Source organism: Pleurodeles waltl, chromosome 3_1 (assembly GCF_031143425.1).
Source record: "Pleurodeles waltl isolate 20211129_DDA chromosome 3_1, aPleWal1.hap1.20221129, whole genome shotgun sequence".
Lineage (NCBI taxonomy): Eukaryota > Metazoa > Chordata > Amphibia > Caudata > Salamandridae > Pleurodeles > Pleurodeles waltl.
In genome coordinates, this window is record NC_090440.1 from 1,649,410,035 (window position 1) to 1,649,430,593 (window position 20,559).

General features: G+C 42.8%; 1 protein-coding gene across 1 annotated transcript in view; it reads right to left on the minus strand.

Moving 5' to 3' along the window:
- LOC138283610 (dynein axonemal heavy chain 11-like) overlaps positions 1 to 20,559 on the minus strand; it is a 2,790,563-nt gene that overhangs the window by 22,868 nt on the left and 2,747,136 nt on the right. Inside the window, exon 85 of the mRNA XM_069221547.1 lies at positions 19,313 to 19,425. Coding sequence (XP_069077648.1) covers positions 19,313 to 19,425 — 113 coding nt within the window. The remainder of the gene's footprint in view (positions 1 to 19,312; positions 19,426 to 20,559) is intronic.

The following is a 20,559-nucleotide window of genomic DNA, read 5'->3' on the forward strand; positions in this document are numbered from 1 at the left end:
ACAAATCTTTTCAAGCTTAATAAATGTATTTACTTTTCCCTACACTTTACCACAGGGAGATTTCCACCACCTATGTGAGGAGACAACGTGAATCCAGGTAAGTGGGGATCTATGTGAAAGAGTAGGTGAGCTTAAAGCTTGAGCTCAGTGTTGTGTCGACTTTCTTTTAGTTGATAACTGGGTTATGCTGCACATGGCACACATTGTGCCCTCTGTTTAACATGCTTTGCTTAGTAGACTCCTTCTTTAAACCTGGTGGCTTTGCCCTCCCAGAAGCCTGAGCTTCTAGAGAAGTAAATTTGCCTTCTCGCCCCATTCTCTCAAACTCCCTACTCATCTCTGGTCTCTTGGGTAAATATATATATTAGTAAAGAGTTTCCTGAATCATCAGCCTCTGGAATAGGGATGAGTGTTGGCAGTCTCCTCCCTCCTAAGCTCTCTCTGGGGGCTGTTCTACTACCTCTCGAAGAGTAGAACATTGTAGGAAAGTGACACTTTTTATATGGTCACCCCCACTTTTTTTTGCCTCAAATGCTGAAGGTTATGACTCTGCACTGGAATCTGCTGCCCAGACCCCAGCACCTGTGGTCTCTCCCAAAAATGTTATGTTCGACTTCGTAATGCCAACTTGGCAAGGACGTTACTCCCTAATAAGTCCTTAGTATATAGTACCAGTGGTACTGAGGGCATAGAGGACAAAGGGGAGCCCAGGGCTGCACCACAGTTTTTTGCTACCCTGGTTGACGCAAGCAAACTACTGACAGCAGGCCTGCTATTGCAATCTAAGGAGCTGAATAGCAGCAGGAATCAGCTGCCCATTGGCTACTTGCCTCCACACCCTTAACTCCCCTAAATCTAGGATTTAAGGGACACCCCTCACATCAAAACCTTCGATCTGAAAAACTTACTTCAAGGAAGGACCAAGAGGAGCCCAATGTCACTGGCAACAGGACTTTGCCCACAGCACAAAAGCAGAAGAATGGTACTCTGTCCCTGTGGCAAAATACCTGGAACTGTAGGAATGACCCTTGTCCTTGGCTCAAACTCGGCACTCCTGACGAGAAGGACTGCTATGGCAGCCAGAAGCATCCTCAGTCTCCCCTCAGTCTCCAGTGGACTAGTGGCACTAGTCCTCTGCAAACTGCTCAGGATTGAGCAACATGCAGGTAAAAACACTCAAAGGATCCCAAAAACTGCTGGCCATTGGGCTTTCCTTGGGATCGCCCAAATCTAGTTGGTCCAGTGCATTGTGGGAGTTGCAGCCTCACCTGCCTTGACGTTTTAGGCCGCTACATCACTCCCGCAGACCCACTGAAGTTCCCAAAGCCTTTTTTTGTTCTTACCGCTGCCAATATTGTTGGTCACCAGTCAGGTAACCGACCCCAACACTTTACACTTCAACTACAGGAAACACTGTGCAGCCTGCATCCGACCTCAGCAACTGTACCTCTGTTGTGTTTTTGCATCTTGTTTCTTGTAGTACTCTGTAAAATCTGCACCATCCGCAGCTCCCATTCAGCACCATGGACAGCCAGGACCACTCTGCACCCAACTCCACTGGCTAGGCAAAATTGAACTGACTGTCGTGGCCTATTCCTAGGACCTGCACAACATTAATCCTGCAAGGGTTCCACATAACTCACCCTCAAAGTGGCCCATTGTCACTAGTGATTTTCCCACTGTCTGCAATGTTTCTTTTTCATGTATTATTTTGCGGTGATTTAGTATTACTTATAAAATCCATAACTCCAGTTATATGTAGGTAATTTCTTTCGTTTCGGTTTCTAAATTTGGATAAAAATAGACTTTATTTTTATGAACTGGTGTTGGATTTCTATTGAGTCGTGTCAATTAGTTATCTTTCATGTTGGCACTCTGAAATGCTTAACACATGTTTAAAACTGTGTACCCATTTTTAGTCTGATCCATGGTATGATGGGGGTGTGGCCAGCAGAGACCAAGATGGCCATGATGATTTCAGGCTGTTGATGGCCTCTGTATTTCAATTCCTGCTGGCCACTGAACCTGCAGCAATGCAAGAAGTGGAGTTAGCTCTCTCTAACACTTTTGCGGAGTTTCTTCTGTTACCCCTGCCAACTACAGCCTTGTTAACAGAGGTGCATACTGATTAGGTGAGTCGGTGGTGGGAGGTTTATTGGCCTAGAGCAGTGGTTTCCAACCTTTTGACTTCTGTGGACCCCCACTTTATCACTAATGGAACCCAGGGACCCCCACTGAATCATCATTGGAATCCGGGGACCCCCCACTGAGTCATTACTGGAAGTTTGGGACCTAATTTGACAATATTTATTAATATGTTTTAATTTTCTAAGCAGTCGCGGACCCCCTGAGAAGGCTTCGCGGACCCCCAGGGGTCCCAGGACCACAGGTTGGGAACCACTGGCCTAGAGCAAAGCTTTCCTATGTGACCCTGGCTAGCACCGAAACATAGAAGCAACAGTGAAAGACATAGATTTGTTCATAATCTGAAACAATGCATCATAACTGAAGCTGCAGTCCCGCCCAGAGTGGATACTGTTTTTCTCCAAGCAGACAGGGGAGACATGGAGGAGGCTTTGACCAAAGGGCCACATTTTTGATGCCCCATTGTCACTTGATGCATCTGACCTACCATCCGCCATACTCAGGTAGCAGGCGGGTCTATTTGATGACCTGCTGGATTGGAACCAAAGATTCCACCCTTTTCTTCATAGTGATTAACCATACTACGCAGGTGTTATTCCCCAGCTCACATTTCCCCTACAACTACGTCGGAAAGTAAAAAAACAAAAATATGAGTATTTCGAATCCCAGGCCTCCGATTAAAAAAGGGTTAAAAGAACTCAGTATTTGAACTCCTTAACGGGGTGAAGCCAAGCAAGAGGGAAACAATGCTCTTGAGCAACGCTGGCTAGGATTGAAGCTGAAGTAACAGCAGTGGAACATTAGGTGAATTAACAGTGAAGAGGAAACCTATGGATACTGAGTTGTATATTTACAAGCCTTCTTGCTGCCCTGCCCTGCATCAAAAGAAAAGGGAAGGAATCTACAAGATATGGCACATTCCTGTCCTTTTCCCCTGCGCTGGTGCACAATGGGCTGCCATACACAAACGCAGGAACCCTTGCACAACGGTGCAAGGGTGTCTGCGTTGTGGGGATGATTTATTTTGTGTAGGAAGGGACACTTTCCTGCACAAAAACAATCACAAAGCATTTTCCTCTTTTTATATGTGCTTCAGAATGCAGCACACATAAAAAAGGAAAAAACAAGAAGAAATATAGATATTTCCCTTCCCATATGCCTTCCCTGGCGAGGCATAGGCTTTTGACACATTCCCAGTTTTACAAATCTTTGTAAATCTAGGAATGCATCAAAATCCATGGGTGTTGCATGGGGATACCCACCCGAACACCCATCAAATGCCTCCCTGTCATAGGGTGAGTCAATGCAGTGACTTGCGCTACGTTGACTCAGTCCATATTTACGAGGCCCTGAAAAGTGACATTCCGGCGGCGCAAAGGGCTTTGTAAATATGGCCGAGTGTCCTAGGTTTCCCTCTGAGAAGTCTGTCACAGATGAGATGGGAAAAGTGCTGCAAGACTTGATGACCTGAAAGAACAAGCATTGGCAATGCCAACTGGTCGCACTTATGCAAGACCTATTGGCTTTGCTATTGTGTTATAGTCATGTTGTATACCAATGTGGCTGCTGTTCAACATGGCTAAAAGTTAGTGGCTTAGAAGACAGTGTTGTGGAGTGGCAGAGAGTGTTGTGTATCGGAGTGGCATAGTGTGGAGTGGCATAGAGTGGCATACATTGGAGTGGCATAGAATAGAGTGGACTGGTGTAGTGCATTGGTGTAGAGTGCTGCAGAGTATAGTGGCATTGAATGCAGTGGCACTGAATTCAGCGGCGCACAATGAAGCATCATAGAATGCAGTGGCATAGATTAGAATGGTGCACAGTAGAGTACAGTGTTGCAGAGTGAAGTGGTGCAGAGTAGAGTGGCACAGAATGGAGTATAGATGAGTAGGGTGGTGTAGAGTGCAGTGGCATAGAGTGATGTAGAGTGGCATAAAGTTAAGTGATGCAGAGAGGAATGGCACAGAGTGGAGTAGAGTGGCGCAGACAGCATTGGCGTAGAGTACAATGATGCAGAGTAGAGTACATTGGATTAGAGTGCAGTGACAGAGTGCAGTTGTGTAGAGTGCATTGGTGTAGAATTCAGTGGTTAAGAGTAGAGTGGCATAGAGTGCAGTGACATAGAGTGAAGTGGAACAGAAAGAGTGCAGTGGCATAGAGTAGATTGTTTCAGAGTAGAGTGAACTGGAATAGAGTGGAGTGGAGTGGAGCAGGGTAGAATGCAGTTGCCTAGAGTGGCATAGTGTGTAATGGTGTAGAGTAAAGTGGTGTAGAGTGCAGTGGCATTGAGTGCAGTGGTGTAGAGTAAATTAGAATGGTGTAAAGTGGATTGGTGTAGAGTACAGGAGCATAAAGTTGAGTGTTACAGAGGAAAGTGCTTTGCATGTAGTGTATTTGCATAGAGTGCACAGTGGCGTAGAGTACAGTAGTGTAGATTGAAGTTGTGAAGAGAGGATTGATGTGGCCCAGACTGGAGTGGTGTAGAGTGCTGTGGCGAAGAGTGCAATGGTGTAGAGTGGAGTGGTGCATTGGCATGGAGGAGACTGGTACTGGGTAGAATAGAGAGGAGCAGCATGAAGTGGCGCAGAGTGTAGTGGCATAGAGCGGAGTGGTGCAGATTGCAGTGCCGTAGAGTGGTGTAAAGTGGAGTGGTGCACAGTGGAGTGCAGTAGTGTGGAGTGGTGCACAGTAGAGTGCAGTGGAGTATTCATTGAGTGGTAGCACACTGTCATTACAGACAGCACATTTTCAATTGAAATGACCATTACATTTTCCACAGACATACAGTTTTACTAATAAAACTATACAGTGCACAGACGAAAATGTGTGATAAATGCATCGCCTTTTGTAATGAATTGTTCTGATCATATTAAAGTGTATGTTTCTAACACACTTCAGAAATAACAAAAAATGTGCTTCACTTGTGTTCCTAAGTCTGATATATTATTAAATACTTACATTTCATTTAAATGTTATCATGTGCTAGAATAAAACTCATTCCTAACCCCAGTATTCAGCAAGATTGTCACATAAATCCTCTCACTTTAAAGTCACAGAAATAAAAGTAAACAAGCACCCTTGGAAGACCGTGCCTGACATTTGACCTTGGCCTTTGAATGCACAGCAAATGTGACAAGATAAGAACAAGATTTACAGGCCTGTTTACAGAAAGGGAGCACCGGGAAGGATACTGTAAGTAAGTTTGGACAAGGAAAGGTTCAAACTCAAGCTGGACAGCCTAAACAAATGAAGCCAGCAAATGCAAAGCAAGAAAATTTGAGTTACAATGTCCTGACTCAAGTTATTTTCTTGAGTTTATAAAATACAGAGCAACTCTTGACTCCCTCTTGTGGGAAGAGGGCCATTGAATGATGTAGTATGACTTAATTACAAATCTCTATGAGGTAGAGGTGATGGGTAGAGATCGTCCATGTTGTTATTAAGTTATGTCTCACAGCTGCCCATTCTTCTCCACACTTTTTACCCTTGACCCCCAACTGTATAGAAGGCTGTAAAGTACTGCGTACTGTACTTCTTGAATGTTAATGTTTTCTCAGAACGTCTAACTCAGGTGTTGCTTTGCCTGCTTGGTTTCATGAGGCTTGTTATCTTCATTTGTTGCTAAATGTTTTACATTTGTTGAGCCCTTTTCTGTCTTGCTTAATAAAACACTTTTAAAAGAACCATGGAACTCTTTTGCACCATGTGAACCTCTTTAGGAATATTACGGTGACACTGTTTTATTGCTCCGGACAATATATCAGGATGGGACAGACATTTCGGCCTATATCTACTAAGCTTTGGTGCTGCACAAGGCGACGCAGAGCAATGCAAAGGAGCATCTTTGAATATACAAATCTGTACAATGCCTGATTTGGCTGGCCTTGCATGGCTTTGTAAAGAAATGTAAAACAACTCAGCTGTTTGGGCTGTGTTGTGTTACATTTCAACTTAAGGAGGTGTACTATGGGTGAAGCATGGTCGTTCCCATGCATCCACCCATTAATGTTTGCACATTCCCAGATTTACTAAAACTGGTAATGCGTCAAAATGCTTCGTCTTTCCCAGTGAGGTGTAACAAGGAAAAATATCTTTATTCCTCCTCATTATTTTCTCTTTCCATGTGTGCTACATTCTGCAGCACACATAGTAAGAGGAAATGCCTCTAGTGCAGTTTTTTTGTGGAAGGATGGTATCCCTTCATGCAGAAAACCAAATCCTATCTCTAATTCAGACACTCTTGCACTATGGTGCCAGGGAGCCTGCATTGGCGGCCAGCACAATGAAAGATCAGAACTGATCCATATCTTTGTAACTTCAGAGCACTGCTGCTATCTCCTTTTCATGCAACACAGAGCAGCAACTTTGCTTGCTGCCCTGAGTTTGGTGAAACATAAGAAAATATGCCCTTTAATCTACAAGGACAACTGTATCATTTTAATCCTTATAAAGTTACTAATAGTGCAGTTTGGGAGACAAATTTACCCTCGTTACAGTAACAGCAGTGTTACTTCAGAGACATTATTTTTTGCAACGGGCTGAATAAGTCTCTGATTTACTCTGGAGAACTGTTGGAAGGTTTCCCCTTCCTTCCATTATGTCGCCCCTTGCACTGGTGTAACACCTATTCCACTTGAGCAGAGCAGTTATTATCAAGTGATTTCTAAGGAGTGTATTGAAAACAAGGCCATTGTGGTTAAATACAGCAGCCATTGCCTCCTGTTTTTAAGTGAATGTGCACTGCCACTCAAATAGCCTGTTAACGACGTTCAATCAAGCTCAATTAAAACCTGTTCAATCGCAGAGTGTTTTAATAATCCTTCTCGGAGTGTTTGTCATTTCATTTTTTATGCCTAAGGCGAACTGGCATGCACATTTCTGAAAATGCATTTGATTTCTCATCACCCAGTGTTTGATTTCTAATCACGCATTCGAACGTGAAATTGCTGCATTTTAGAATATTTATTCAATTCTTTATTAGGAAACATGAGACCAGAGGTACTACGGGACTCTGCGGGCTCAATACCTGTGACTTGCAAAATCTCAGTTTGCCACCAGAAAATCCCCTTTTCCACTGCATTAGTTCAATTTTACCATTCCAAAAAGGTTTTCAGAATTGCAAAATGTGATTTCCGACCCCTGGCGAATTACAGTTTGGAAGGGCAGTGTTTTCTGAGTTTCTTCCAAAGTCGGAGTTGGTAAAATCTGTATCAAAGGTTTGCACCCGTAATTCTACTCAGTTACCAACTCCCACTTTCTTTCAGGGAATTGGGGTGCTTTGAAAATACACAAAGGTTTGCATTTTGAAATGCAAACAAAGGAATGGTGGTCTGCTGTCCCATTGTAGGCCACCATCCCTTTGATTGTAGACAATAGCAGGGGATGTCCAAATGCGACCTGCCTAACTAATAAAATAATAATTAGGCTGCTCGTTCCGCGTCCACCTACGACTCCCTATCGTGCAAAAAGGCAGTGCGCTATTAATGACTGCTTTTTGGGAATACCGTCTTAGTACTTCTGACCCATAGTCCATTGATCACATCATTACTTCATGCTCAGGAATAAACTCTGCCGTCATGCCTAATAACCCTATCACTGCACTCCTTGATACTGATAACAGTTTAAAGAGAGCAAATATCTGAAGTTTGGAAAAAGGGTTTTTAATCCTGTGGATCCATTCTCACCATGAATGTTCGACTAGAGCAAATGCGTCCTTCTTTGCAATAAGATAGTGACCACCATTCTATCATGTTCACCATCATTACTTCATTCCAAATCTGAAGGAAAAACACACAAAAACCTAATATTTCTATTCAAAGCAAATTACTTGTTTAACAAGTGAGCACACCATCCAGGAATACTCTTTCAAGCTCAACTCCCATGGTCAGCAGATTACTTAACCTCATCACTGAGAAGATAACAACGATACACAACTAAAAAAGATCTTGCAATATTCCAACCCTCTCAGAATAGAATATTCCAAATTGACCACTCTTCAAATCACTGTACAACTAATCTTTCCTACAATCGCTTCCTCCAATAAGCCCTCTACATACACTGACAACTCTATTCCCGAAAACGTAAGCCTGTACATAAACCAGTATTCTTCATTCCCAGAAACATGGATTCCTTTTTAAAGATGGTACATTTCCCTCTGCTCTAAAAGTTAGCTATATCACCCCAACATTAAAAAAGCAAAGCTCAACCCTAGGGAGTTCCAAGAACTAACGCTGGCTTTCAAAATTCCCTTTTGTGGGAAAAATCATCGAAAATAATGTTTCTTTTCAACTTTCCCACATTTCTGCTAATAACCTACTAAGCTCCTTCAATCTGGATTTTATCCTAAATGTAGCACAGAAACAGCAAGAATCCTTTTTTTGATGCTATACTCTATATACTTGAGGAGGGAGCTATCTATCTCCCAACACTTCTGGACATTTTGAATCCTTCAGTAATGTGATACTCAAAAGACTTTTCAGAAAACAAATACTCCATCAGTAAACAGGAAATAAAATAAAGGAAGAGCAGAACCTCCAATGACCTCAGGCTACTTAGGTCCCTGCATGCAACACCCACATGCCACAAACAGCTGCAAGTCCATCATCCACTTCTCCAGTGAAAAAATACAGGCCATCCAAGAGTATATTGACAACACCAAGCCTGCATCATCCCTTACACCGACCCCTCTGAGTAGCATGCCACAATTGTTATCCTTCAAAGCTCTCTCTCACGTCTTTGCTGGCAACCTCAACTCCCTCAATGCCCTCTATTATGAAGATGATGTCTTACCCTCATCAAAGCCCTGTTCAGAGAAGCTCTCTTATCACTACTCATTATCATCAATCCCTCCCTCACTCAAGGCACCTTCCCAGAAGCTCTCAAGACAGTTGAAATTCTCTCGCTCTTGAAGAAACCCACACTAGACTCTTGATATCTTGCCAACTATTAGCCTATCATTCACCTGCCTTTCATCAGCATGATCACTGATAAAGCAGTCTACGCTCAGCTCCAAGATCACATCAATCAGTGGTGACTCCTCCGTTATGGTGGAGGAGCATCGCCCCACTGCTAGAGGCAGCAGATGAAAACATGTGAAATAAAATGATAATAAAGCAACAAATAAAACTGCTTTATTATCCTTTTATTTTACATGACCAAACCGAGTCTTGAGGAAGGGCAGCAGCAGGATAAATGGTGGGCACAGATCACTGCAAATGCACATATTGGTTTGGCCGGCTGTCTCAGGATGGCCAAACCGACATGCGCACTTTGATATTTCCAGGCTGTTACACGCACAGGCCCCCAGTCCCTGTTGGAGTGTAAAACCAGTCGACTCTGCCCAATCCCTGCGGTCCTCTCCTGCTGGTGTTACCTAGCAAGAAAGCATCATCTGGATTGGCGCAGGGTAGTCTGGGAGCCTGTGCATGAGGAGCTGAGGATCACCAAGGCGGCAGGTAAGTTTTCTTTTTTTTTTTCTATTATTGTCCCCCGAACTGCCCCACCACTTTCCCCTGTTAGCAGTGGCCACTGACATCAATACCATCATCTCCTGTCCAACTACCAGCTTCAGATCAGACTGCATCATCGAGCCAGCTATCTTACAAATTACAATGTCCTCCTGACAACAGATACCAATGAGCCCCATCTCCTAACATCTCTGGCTCTCTCAAAAGTTCTCTACACCACCAGCCTCCCTAACCTCATACACACCCTGTAGTTTTGAAGAGTATACACTAGCAACTTCCTTCACTGGTTCTCCTCCGACCTTGCCAACCAACACCGGTTGGGTTACATGGACACCTCCTGGTCCCACAAGCTACCTATCAACTTTGGAGCGCCCCAGGGTTTGACCTTATCCCCTGATACCTCCAGCCTTATAAGGAGACTAGACTCAGGGAGCTTTGAAATTCACCAATGTGCAAAAAACACCCAACTCCATTTGAAAGTCTCATCTACTGCAGGCATACAGTGCTTCAATCACTACCTGCATCAGGATAACCAGCCCCTAAACGAAAATCAACCCTACCAAAACATAATTCCTGAATACCAAACTCACCCTCAAGGCACAGATCAAGAAAACCAGGACATCTTGGTACCAAGGCACGGTTTGGTTCTCTCAAAAATAAACTTCACAACAGCTTTTCAAGTACAGTATAACAGCTGAGTGGTGGCAACACTCTGCTCCATTGCCTCCACATTAGCCTGCTATAAAGCCACAACTTGTCTCATTATGGGCCTGAAAGAATATGATTCCTACTCCTATGAAACTCCACAGCTTCCCCTTAGCTGGCCAGCACCATCTTCAAAATCGACTGCATTATGTGCAAAGCCACTGTGACTGGCACCCCTTCCGATTTGACTGATAAGTTCACCATCTCTGGCGACTCTTATCACACTTGCATCCTGGACACAATCAGATTGGAAAAAAAGAAGTGCAAAAAAAAAAGGCAACATGCCCTCTCCGACTATACACCCAAGGACCTGGAACAACGTTTCCATAATAATCAGGAACATCCTAACATTGCTCCAATTTTAGAAGAAGCAGGAAACATACCTCCTAAAAGAACATTACATCACAGTAAATGTCCACTTTGCGCTCAGAACTCAACTACCTCTCAGTGACTTCACGCTATACAAATACCATCTACATACATGCTTCTCCTGCAGCAGTTAATAACACCCTATTTTTTATGCCTCATCCAGAATGTGGCTTATGGGTCAAGTGTTCCTTCACATCTCTTTCTCTACCTGTTAAATGTGGAATGCCACAGGGCTCTTTCTTTTTATCCTAAGGCCCAAATCTAAGAAGGCCCAGGACCACATTATCGTTCCAATGCTGCTGTCAAGGAAACGCTATGGCTGCGACCGCTCTGAATAATTCAAACATGAGTGAGTCGGAACGGGTATGCCTGTATATAGCACAGATACACGCTAGCTAAACAAGAGCGTTAGCATTTTGTGATTCCTCGACCACCAAAGAAAGGTCAGAACAATGAGCACGGATGCAACATAAACATTGAGTAAATAGCAATAAAAGCCATTGTTGTCTCCATTGGTCCTGATGAGGCCCAAAAAAGAAAGGGCCGAAACGCGTTGACATTTTGTGGTAGATTGCAAGGTTGTATGAAAGATTAATTGAACCTTTAAGGGATGTACTACGAATCCACTGATGACTTGAAAAAAAATAATTTGTAAAGCTGCAGATGCGCAATGTCTAGGACACAATCATCACAGATATGTGGATTATGGTTTTAGGGGATGATATGCAGGAGAACAATGTTGCACATTATATTTTTCTGATATCATTTCGTGACATTTTTGATTTGTGAACATATACCTGTGTGTTATGTGTTGTATTCAAGAGTTTTGTCTGTATTGATTTCTCGTCCTATCTTGACAATCAATGAATAAATGCTGAAATTCAATTTCACTACCAAGGGAGTATTAATAACCCCCTTTTTGGAAGGTAATTAATTTGTAGATTCTTTCCTACTTATTGACCACGTTCAATTATCGCTGTTTCTTTATCCAGGTCTAGTAGAGTTAAAAGGGTAAACCTCTTTTTTTCAGAAGACCAGCACCACATTAGCGGCATTTTTTTTATGCTAATGTGGCGTTAGGCTTGCAGAATCACCACGCCATATTGACAAAGTGGCGCCATGCATGCATGCCCCACTTTGCAACCCTGTGCGTCACAATATGCAGGCGCCATGCATAATGAATGCAAAGGGGGTGTTCCGGCGCAAGAAGACCTATAAAAATGGAGCAATTAAATCTACAAGGTTTAATTGCTCCATTTTTAGCATCATTTTTAAAGCCTGCTGAAAAAAATGTTGACCCTAGTGGAGCAAAGTGCCACAATAGCGTCAGAAGTTTGACTCTATTGTTCCTAATACCACCATGGTGCGCCGTATCTTAAATACAGCGCACACATGGTGGTGTTAGGTGGGTGCAGGGGGGTGCAAGAAAAGTGTGCAAAAATGTGAAGCACCACTTTTCTTAAATCTGGGCCTACATTTTTATCCTCCATATGCAACCACTAGGTAAATAAAAATATCAGTGCACCAATATGCAGATGATATACAACTGTATCTCAAAATCCAAAATCCTGCACACACGCTAAGTCTAACAATTTCACCAGAAAATGTTCCGAGCTGAATATCCTCATTGTCCTTAAAATAAACTCTACAAAAAACGAATTATGAATATATATCTCCTTACAACTCCTTTTCCATGGACGAACTATGGCGCTTTTTTAACTAGATTGTAGTAATGCAATCCAAAAACTTGTTGGCCTCACCAGCGACTTAAAGGTTAACTACACTTGAATAGAAGTGATAGTCACTAGTAGGCTCAACACAAAAGAATAAAACTTCTGTCCTAGAAAAGCTTAAAGACGGAGCTGTTCATAATGTACCTGTTGGACCTGGCCCTTTTACAGAGTCATTCCCCAGACTTTTTGCCTTTTGCCTCCTTATTTTTCTGACCTTTGTTGGCTGACGTTATGACTCTGAGCACTTTCTCACTGCTAATCGGTGCTAAAGTGCATGTGCTCTCCCTTGTAAAATTGGTACGATTGGCTTATACCTAATTGGCATATTTAATTTACCTATAAGTCCCGTGTAAAGTGGTATCCCTATACCCAGGGCCCGTAAATTAAATGCTACTAGTGGGCCTGCAGCACTGCTTGCGCCACCCACTGAAGTAGCCTTTCAAATCTATCTCAGGCCTGCTAGCGCAGGGCCTGTGTGTGCAGTTTTCTGCCACAGGGACCTGGCATCTAAATTTACTTGCCAGGCCCAGAACTCTCCATTTACTACATGTAAGTCACCCCTAATGAACGCCCTAGCTAGCCCTATGGTCAGGGTGCCATGTATGTAGAAGGCAGGACATGTGCCAGGTTGCGTGGCCTGTCCTGGTAGTGACAAACAGTTTAACTTGTCTCTGCTGTGAGTGCTGCCTTCTCATAGTATTACATTAGAAATGCCCCGCCTTATGTGTAAGGGGTATTGTCTGATTTATGAGGGGTAGCGTAGGCATGATTGGTATGGTTGTGAAAGTGTTAAGAAGTGCTGCTTACTGGTTTAGGTGTATTTTTTATTACTATTACAGAAATGACACTTCTAGAAAGTGCGCATTTATTTGTGCTTATGACTGGTGTTTTTGCAGCTTGACTCCAATCCACATCTGTGCAGACTGACAGTTGGGGCTTTATGCATACTTTTCAGACAGCCTGTACACAGGGAAGGTGGAGGTGTCACAGAAGTGCAGCTACATATTGTATAGTCTTCCTGGGCTGAGAGAAGGGAGAGGCGGGGCACACCTGCATTTGTAAAGGCTGTGATCTGGCCTCGCACAATAGGGTCGTTTACCGCCCACTGATTTTTGGAGTCTGTGCTGAAGGAGAGAAGGGGCGCTCCCAAAACCAGTTGTAACTGGTTGGAACCCCCTCTCCTCCTCATTGTAAGTGACACTGCAAACTAAGTATAAGTACAGGGGAATTTTCCCCACAATTTGGACATTCTTTGAACATTCTTGGAACTGGATAGAAGGCTGCTAAGAGGACTCACCAGGGACCGCCATGGACTGCTGCTGTTGTGCTGACCTGTGACCCACAGGAGGAACTGCCACTGCTTGCATCCATTTTTGTGCTGCCTGTAGCTGGGTTCGCCAGCCCTGTGCTCTGTCTTCATTTCTGTCCCCAGGGGCAGGGTGCCGTGGCCCCTGACCCCTGCCACGAGGAGTGCTGCTGGTAACAGAAAAGCGCCTGGAGAAGCGCTTCCCTAGGCTCCCTTGCGCATCCTGCGCACTTGCTGGAAGAAAAGAAATACAGCCCAGGACACCAGCATTGCCTCGAAGGCGCTTCTTGGTGAAGGTGATTATGAGCATCGGGCAGATGGTTGATGCCTGTTAATCGCCAGTTGTGGTTGAGGGATAGTGAAGTAGGAAAATGGGTAGTTAGTGGCTTCTAATATACTTTTCCCTGATTTTCCATTACTATAGTAACTTACTTCTAGTGAATGATGCTTGTTAAAAAGGGAAGAATATGGACGTTATTATACCCTGCACAATTTATTAAATTAGGAGCCCAGAGAGATTAAGGTAACAATGGTGTCTTCTGTTGGGGTTAGTCAAATAATGAAGTACTGGAACCAGCATTAAGGTTATGTGCATAGATTGCTTTATGATTGAGTTCAGCAGGTACTGTTGAGAACTGTGGGATGCCTAGTGTAGAAAACAAGGTAGCATATATGGACAACATAAGTTAAAATGTACGGCTCATGCAGGCAACATGAGCTACACCTTGGTCTCAAAGATTTTGTATGTAATAAAGAAATGATTTTAATGCCGAGAGTTGTATTTCATGTTCTGCATAGCTTGCACATGTACATGAAATATGTTATTTTACATATATTGACTAATTAGAGGTGGTGATTTTTCATTAGCTACTAAACCAATTTTAAGCTTACATATGAATATGAGCCCTTTTCTAATACCATCTATTTATTTTACAGTTGGTGGGAATAAAGTGTACTCAATGTGGCCATAAGGAAGAGACGACGGCCCAGATTTATAAATGTGTCACACAACCCAGCGCAGCACCCAAAGGCACTCTGTTGCGTTATGTGACAGGGAGAGAGCAGGAAAGCAACATGTCTACATGGATATGGCAATCTCCTCTCCTCTCCCTAGCGCTGACACAGAATTTTGCTGCCAAGCACCGTACACACACTTTTGCACCATAATGTAAGGGTGTGTGTTGAAGTCTAGCATAAGTTTTGCATTGGAAGGGTACTCTTCCACTACAAATACTATGACTAGACATGTTTTACAAGTTTTCCTGCTTTGTATGTGGGCCGTACAGTGCAGCACAAATGCAAAGTTGGAAAAGAAAGGAGAAATGAAAACATTTCCCCTTTTAACACGTGCTTCCCAGCAGCATTATTTTTTGGCACAAATCCTGGTCTACTAATGTCAGTAGACAGGATTTTGTGTCAAAAAGCATGGGTGGTTGCATGGGAATGACTGACAGTACCACCCAAATAACAACCCCTTGACGCTAAGTAACACTATACAGCCCTTCTCACTGATTGCAGCACTATTTCGTATAAGCAAATGTAAATACCAATCTGCGTTCATTTGTAAATCCCCAAAAAGTTTTTGCACTAGATTTGCATTAAAAATGTAACACTAAACATGTGTATTTCTTATTCAATACATTAACATTAACACTATGTGGACACACATTGTTTTTTTTTGCCCCTTGCATGTCAATGGATTTTGGCTTTGAATAGTGTACCTGGTAGGGCTAACTGCTATGAGAAGAGGGAGCATTTTGCAAGTTTAAGGGGCAGATTTACAAGAAAGTGGCACATCGGTCCCGATGCACCACTTTTCTTGCATCCCCCTACTGCCACCTAATGACACCACAGTTGTGCCCTATTTATAATATGGCACACCATGGCGGTCATTAGCACAATAGTGTATAATGTTTGACGTTATTGTGGCGCCTTGCTGCACTAGCGGCAAAATGTTTGACGCTAGTGCAGCAAAGCACAGGGAGGCCCATAGGTTACTATGTATGAGTCATTTTAATGCCTACCTTGGGCAGGTGTTAAAAATGACGGAAAAACTGGTGCAGTGAAATGTAGTAAATTTCACTGCATCATTTTTTCGGGCCTCCCTGCGTCAGAACGCCCCCCTTGCACACATTATGCCTGACATAGGCATAATGTAGCGCAAGGGGTTGCAAAGTGGCCCAAAGCAAGCATTGTGTCACTTTGTAAATCTGGCCAGGGCAAAAGGCCACCTTAGCGTAAAATAAATGATACTAGGGCAACACAAGGTGGCACAAGGGGTTTGTAAATATGTCCCTAAGTTTTGAAACTTCCATTGAGATTAGTTTAATGTATGCATCTGCTATTTTTTTATAATGTTCCCTTTTTTCTTGTCGTTAGCCAGTACAACAAGATTAGCTTTGTGGATTATGGTACTGTTGCCTGCTCTTGTGTGCATTTAATGTCTATCACGGCCAATAGATGTTTGGCTGCCCAAGCGTGTTTAGTGGTCTGGAATTGTGCTGAGGCACTGATGGAGCTTGTGACATAGCATCTCGGTGAATGCCGTCCATGGCATATCTGCCTTGAGATGTTGCTATTTGACAGTCTAGCACTGAGCCTATGTGCAAATCTACAGTAACCCTTACATCAACAATATACATGATACAGCAGAAGGCTGTCAAGAGAATGTCCATTACACTTCCAGGTTCCGAAGCTGAGCACCTCAATAGGGTTAAAAAAACACAGCACAGAGGCCCAACAAATCTCAGATATTTTAAGTACTATGGACATGGGGATTACGGTCCACTTTGCTTATTGTGGTGAGTTTGGTATTTTTATACTCAAATATGATGTTCTGGTTCGCAGGTACAGATAACCAATCCTCCATAGCAGAAGAGTAATGAACTCCTCTTTTTAGCAGCTACCGCAGGGATGGGGTTCTTCATAGCAGAGCTCCATGAGCATATATTGGCATGAGACTGAAGGCAGCTGATCTTAATAAGTTAATGGAACTCAGAAAAGAACTACAATATTCTTTTTATAGTACAGTTTCGGAGAACAGTAGTCCTTTCAATGTGTGGGTTCTGGTGTTACACTGGAGGTGGGCTAGGTTAATGATGGTCATGTGCCCTTCATCCTAGTGGCCTGCTCAACACCATGAAAGTCATGCTTCTCACCTCCTCAGCTTGTCCAGGAGGTGTGGCATTAGTAAAAACCATCACTCTGAAAGTTAGCATTCCTCATGTCTCTTTATGGGCTGCCAAAGGTCTCATTTGACACCTGGAACATGTAAGGTAGGCAGATGTGGCTGACAAAGCTTCTCCATTCTCCACATGGCTCTTCCCTAGTGGTAGGGCGGTCACACGATGAACTGCTGGAAGCAAATTAACTACCAGTTTTTACAGGAAGATAACTCTCGCCTTCATAATAAACTTGTTTGATAATCCGTGTATCCGGGATCTAGCAGATAACTAGCAGGGTAACTAGATTCTGGTTTGTGTGTGGTCTCCGAGGGGAATACAAACAAGAGAGTACCAGATGGTTGGAAGGGAAGCACAACAGAAGCAGAGGACTAAAGCAGGTTGGAACAGGCTGCAAATAGGGCAAAGGAAGACTTCAGGGAAAACACAAGTGCAAACTCCAGGAATACAAAGCATGGAAATGAAAAAAGCTATTATGAATTATAGCTTGTCTGCTCCTCTGAAAGGGTCTCTCTTTGAGGTAAAAAGAGCCTATACCAAAGCAAAGATCAGATTAATCTCACAGAGTTCTGGGAGACACCCAGCAGCTCCCATGGAGAAAGAGTTCTGGGTGATTCTCTGTGCCGAAGGCACAAGCCTTGGAATCTCACTTGGACCCTTCGAAGCAATGGCAATCCTGATAACAATACAAGACAGAGCAAGAGGCAACAGAACATGGAACACCAAAACAGAAACTGGCCTTAGGCAAGAGCAGGACTGGAATCAGGAACAGAACAGAAATTCTGAGGACAAGGCCGGGAAATTTCTGCACTCAAAAAATGCAAGACAAAAATATGCAGACAATCGGGAACACAGCATAAGGCAAGGAGTCTGAATGTAACTGGGGAGATCAAGAAGAGGGCAGACAGGAGACTATGAGCTATGGCTAACACAGGAACAGAGCTGCAGGAAAACTAGGGATAGACAGAGATACTACAAATAGACAAAACAGGAAAATAGGTACAGGGGAAGAAGGAAGCAGAGTGAAAGGATAAGCCTGCATTATCAGCAGTTAGAACACAGAGCACAAGGAGACTCAACAGAAGTCTGTTGCAACTGGTGCACTCTGCTCTCACAGGGTTGAATTAACTGGAGCCTCAGGGTAGGAGCACAGGTGCAGAGAGAGAGCCAGGTGCAAGGAATTAACCAGGTGCAGGGAATCAGGGAACCACCAGTGAAGAGAAGGCTCAACTCAGGCTTGCATGAAGAAATACCATGGAAACCAGGAGACACAAAGCTGGACTCAGGGAAGGCTGGAACTGAGTGTAGATCAAAGAAAACATAGAAACGGGTCCAAAATACAGACATAAGGGGTTCAAAATAACCGTAGGATCCAGAAACTAGAAACCACCACCAGGATGTGATCTAGGAAGGGTATGAAGACAGATGGAGCTACAAGGACCATGATGCATCAGGACAGTAGAGTGGAAGCCTGGACTGGAATACAAAGTGTTAATGGCAAGGCTAGGTGTAGAAGTGAAGTATATAACCTCATATTTAGTGATAAAGGCAGGAGTACAACAGGCCTTTGTGAGCGCCGCCTAGTGACAGGATGACAGAATCCTGACACCATGTACGCAAAGCAAAAGTGAAGATGCACAGTTCACATCTGTTGTTAGTGTACAGCATGATACATTTAAAGTGCAACCTGTGGTTGAATATCACACTGCTTAGAAGGGGAGCGCAAAATTAATGGTGTCCCCCCTGCAGAAAATGGCGAGGGGCCCCTGAAACTCCCACATGAAACAGATATCCATATGTCTAGGGCTGAATGACTTTCCCCCTGCGCTGCAGGGGCCCGTGTTACGACCCAGACGCTTCTAAAGTGCAATGCCAAGGGCTTAACCTATTTTTCACTCAAATACTTCAAGGTCAAGACATTCATTTCTTCTTGTTCCAACCTTAGCTGGGTTTTCACTACAGGATTTTCATTAGGTATGGTATTACTTTTGATTGAAATAATGGTATGCAAAGATATGCCCTTTAAACTTCAAGTGCCTGGAGCCTTCATTTTACTGTACTTTTACTTGTTTTATAATATCGGTACCTAAAAGAGTCACACATTTATATTCCATACACACCAGTAAAAACATGCATTACGGTGCACGATATTTATGTGCCACTGAATCCATATTTATAGTTCTATAAATCCAGGCAATGGGCTAGTAAAATAAGAATCCATAGTTGTTCATATGTGATGAGTTCGGATGAAAATATTGTTTACGGCGCACAGTTTAAGCTGTTCTGGTAATCATGTTGAAAAATACAATATTTATTCATTAGATCAAATTTAATGAGGCCTCCTGGCAGTAATTATAAAAATTACTGTTGCAGTAAATTACTAATGAGTTGTGATGTGCTTCCTACCTGTGAGAAAGGACTGGGGGTTGAAAAATCCTGATATCCAGACAACGCTAGGGAGGGAGAGATCCTGAGTCCACGAGTCAAGCTCCCGGCAGCGAAGGAGAACATCAGTATACCTATGTGTGAAACAGAGAAAGGGCGCATTCTTTTACCCACATCAGTTCTGTCACATTAAACACAGCGATTAACTTTCATTTCAGTTTCGAAGCATAGACGTGTAGTTGGCACAAGACTGCGCAGATTCAGCGATGCAATCGATTATAACAGGGTTGAAACAGAGAAATAATATTAATAAGCAGAATTGGAAATTGCTTACTTAAGCGTGCCTAGTGAAATAGTTTGTTCATATTCTTTTAAATTTTACTAAAAGGGAACGTTAATGTGACTATGTAAAATATAAAAAGTGCATTGTAAAAATCTCAATTTCAAATCCTTTTCAACTACACTGCTCAGTATTATCTTTCATTTTCATGTATTTAAAATAATGCTTCCCTATTACGCGTTTCACCTTCCCAAAAACTATTACCGTGGATACCCTTTATCAAGATTATGCACAAAGGAAGCACATTTATCTTCCTCCAATCACGTTTCTGTAGCATGGAATTGACATCAAATATCCCTTATCCTGGTGGCATCACCGAAAGAGATTTTATATCAATCCAGACCACAATGAAATGAACGAAAATGGACCATAAATAAACTACAAGCTTTATAAAATTATTCAAAAATTCCACTAAAACCAATGCAATCTTCAATTCAACTAAACAATTAAAATAAAGACTACTTTAACTCTGAGAAGTACATAAAATAAAATGTTTCCAAGTTTCATGAAACTTAATTGCACAATGTTATTACACCAATGAACTGTGCGATGTTCAGATACTTCTAGCTCAGTTCACTGCCTTAAAATAAAATGTTTATTTTTGAATGTGTTTATTTTATAGCTTTTATAGCACAATCCTAATTCCGAAGGTTGCAACTGCTTTACAGATCAAAACAATTAATGAAGTAGCTATGACCGTATAGATAAAACATAAGCAAAATAAAATCAGGAGACAAGGAAGTACCCTAAAGGAAAATTACAACAGACACTAAAAAAACACACCCAGACAGAGAGAGGAATGCAGATAACGGCAGGGTTTAATTTTGGTTAGCAAGGACAAGGCCTGCTGGAAGTTAGGAGTTTTCGTGTTTTTTTCTGAAGCTGGAGGATGTTTAAGCAGTCTGCATCTCTGTTAACATGTTAAAGG